At 40.4% G+C, this 3,070-nt stretch overlaps 1 protein-coding gene across 1 annotated transcript; it reads right to left on the bottom strand.

The window, feature by feature from the left end:
• Nucleotides 1-8: 8 nt before the first annotated feature.
• LOC110464016 lies at nt 9-3,013 on the bottom strand. The gene has a single exon (XM_021519025.1). The coding sequence runs from the start codon at nt 2,578-2,580 to the stop codon at nt 940-942; it is 1,641 nt and encodes a 546-aa protein (XP_021374700.1). The 5' UTR covers nt 2,581-3,013; the 3' UTR covers nt 9-939.
• Nucleotides 3,014-3,070: the final 57 nt, after the last annotated feature.

Genomic DNA, 3,070 nt, shown 5'->3' with positions numbered 1-3,070 from the left:
CACTCAATAATAATACTTTTCACACAGTTCCGTAGAATCTGTCTCTTAGTTCCTAAAATTGTTGTCATCTGCAAGATACTGATCCGTCAGCTCTGTAGCGTATGACAGTCTTCGTTTCTTGTCGTTGGTTAGCACTGCGAATAATTTTCCATCCACACTAAAAGTATGTTTGACACTTTTAAGTCTGTATGCTTCCTTAAGTGTTTCTTGATTCATTCTTGTCAAGTCCTCGAAAACAATTTGTCCTTTTCCCTTCAATTTACGTCTGTTGTTTAGTATCTGGACCTTTTTCCTCCTGTGGGTCATTTTACAGATGATCGTCCGAGGCCTGTTTCTGTCAAAACGCCCGAGTCTATGCGCAATGTCTATGTCGTTGCTCTGTATATCCACCTCCAAAGAATCCTTTACAAATGTCACTACTTTCTCTACACACTCCTCAATTGTTTCTTTATCCCTTGTATCGCTAAGGCCAACAATCCTGATTGAATTTTTCCTGCCTTGTTGTTCCAAATCATTTACTTTATACACTAGTCCAGTATTCATACTGTCTGATTCTGTGGCTCGTTCTTCTAATTTTTCCACTTTCTCTTTCAAGCTGTCGAGCAATTTCCCCAAATATATTCCAGCTAGACTAAATATGAAATGAAGAATATGCACTCAGAAAAGTCCTATATCCTTTGAGGCCGATAATTTCTTCAAATTGAATTTAACACTAGTGTCAAACATCACATCTTTTTTCAGTTCTTTAGAGGTTATTTTATTATCACAATTGTTGATTTTTAAATTTTTAATAATTGTCATCATGCTTATGATTGTCTATTGCGTTGGTACATTTCTAAGGTCCGTAGTTTATATCTTGTGTTGAATTTGTTTCAAGACAATTTCCATTATCCTTTTAGTGTTTGTTACTTTATATTCACACCGTAGTTTGTCCAGACGTCACACACTGCTGTACTGTAATAGTTTGACTTTGTTAACCCCAAACACTGTCCACATGACATCCTTACTGTTGACACAAACAGCCCGTGTCCAGTCGTCACCTGTGTGTATGGTCTTGAGGAACTCACCACGCCCACTGATGAGTAGGATACGGTTGTTGTAATAGTCCCCTATGGCTAGGTTACCAACACTGTCATACACCACACCAGAGGGGTTAAATCGTTTACCTCCTGACTGTGATGTTGGTTGATATGTATGTGGGACTTCACCATCATATACAAAACGTTTTTTGAAATCTTTGTCCATGACAACAACACGTGGTTCCCTATCACCACCATCATCTTCACTATCCCAGTCAGCCACTGCTACATTGTGAGTGACGGGACACTCTGAGATGCTGTATGGTCTATACACAAATGGTTTCCTAGTCCCTACAGCCGATGTAGTAAGTACCAATTTACCCTTTGTGGTAAATTTTGAGATGTGTTTGACCGTTCCCACAATGACATGGTTACTAGCTGTGATACAGATACACTGTGGTGTTTCCGTGACGCTGAATCTGTGTATAAGTCGTCCAGACACGAGCTCTGTGTTGTTTTTTACCCTGTCACAGACCCACAGCGTGTTTGTTGTAGGTGATAAACTTATGTCTTTGATCACAGTATTGTGTTTAACCTCCAGTATAACTGTTCCCTTTCTGTCCAGGAGAGTTAAGGTGTCACTGCCACTGTTACTGGTCCACACCTGACCATCAGTGGTGGCACATACAGAAGTTATGTTACGTGGAGACCACCACTCCCCCAACACCTTGGTCTGAGGTAACAAGGTATATACTGGACTGGTCACTTCCTTTCTTCCTTTTGATATCTGTTGTGTAGAGGTTGCATTAACCTTTACTTTTGACTGAAGTTGTGTTGAGAGTAATCCTTGTCCAGCAGATGATCCAACTGAACGATCACGACCTTGTAAGGCTTGCCGCTGACCTCGACCTAAGATGTTAACTTTTCCCAAAGCTTGTTGCAGGTAAGCCTGTGGAATTCGGTTCGGAATGAAGCTAGCGGTACCCAGGGTAGGTTCTACAGGGGGTGTGACAGAAGATTGAATTTCAGACCCTGCGTCGTAGATTTGTATGTCCGAGCCACGCTGAAGTGCTATCTTACATTCTTGCACTTGTTTTTTTAGCTGCGTACTGTACATTTCCAGGTCTTTTTTGTAGGTTTGTAGTAGCTTGGTGTTATCCTCCTCCAATTGTTGATAGAGAGACAACGTCTCAGCAGTAATCAGGTCAAGATCATGTTTTAATTGGTTAGTTTGCGTCTTTAACTGGTGTGAAAATATTTCAAAGTTACTTGCATTGTCCTTTAAGTGTTCCTCCGTAGCAGTGATGTATTGGTCGATTTGTACCAGGTCATCTTTCTCGGTTTTGTCTATGTAGTTTTGTATGTCTTCTTTCTTTTGGGGAGTAATTTCATCTAATCTACACAATGAATGGCTCTTATGTACAATAGACAGACAGTTAGTACATGCAAGTTGGTGGCATTCTTTACAGTAAAGGTCGAGTTGTCCCCCCTTGTGGTGAATACAGGTGGTTTGACCTTTAACCCGGAAATGGATTTGCGCTTTGTCCAGGGATGTTGCCATTTTGATAAAAAGATGTGAAACAGTCGAGGACTATTGACTATTAAAAGTTGATTCACAGGGAAGCAGTTTGTTGTATAGCTGTTTACATTGTATCTAACACTGTTACAAACGACCACAAAGAAACGTTTGTCGCTACATCAGGAATAAAAATCCAAAGTATTCTCATAATCCTTAGTGTCCACTTAAATCTTTGTTTCACTAAATCCAGTGGTTGGCGCCCGTTTGGGTAATGATGTTGTAGAATAAAATTGTATGTATGGAACCACAGTACAGTTGCAGTCACGTATAATAACTCACCTTGTTTACCATGTCAGGCCGTCCTCAGACAACGAACAACAACACTTAAATATACACATCCATCATAGCAGATTATGTCACAACAAATCACATAACAGAATTTACCCAAGTAAGGGTGTGCTCTCCCCAACCTGACGTCAGGGATGCTATTATCTACCTACCTCAATATAGGGGTGGTGTAATATGAGCTATT

The sequence above is a fragment of the Mizuhopecten yessoensis genome, unplaced genomic scaffold (genome assembly GCF_002113885.1).
Source record: "Mizuhopecten yessoensis strain PY_sf001 unplaced genomic scaffold, ASM211388v2 scaffold10951, whole genome shotgun sequence".
NCBI classification, from domain to species: Eukaryota; Metazoa; Mollusca; class Bivalvia; order Pectinida; family Pectinidae; genus Mizuhopecten; species Mizuhopecten yessoensis.
This window is presented reverse-complemented; position numbering and strand designations above follow the sequence as displayed.

Bases quoted from the DNA above. Each gene is read 5' to 3' on its own strand.
- LOC110464016 (XM_021519025.1), bottom strand. From the start codon at position 2,580: ATGGCAACATCCCTGGACAAAGCGCAAATCCATTTCCGGGTTAAAGGT.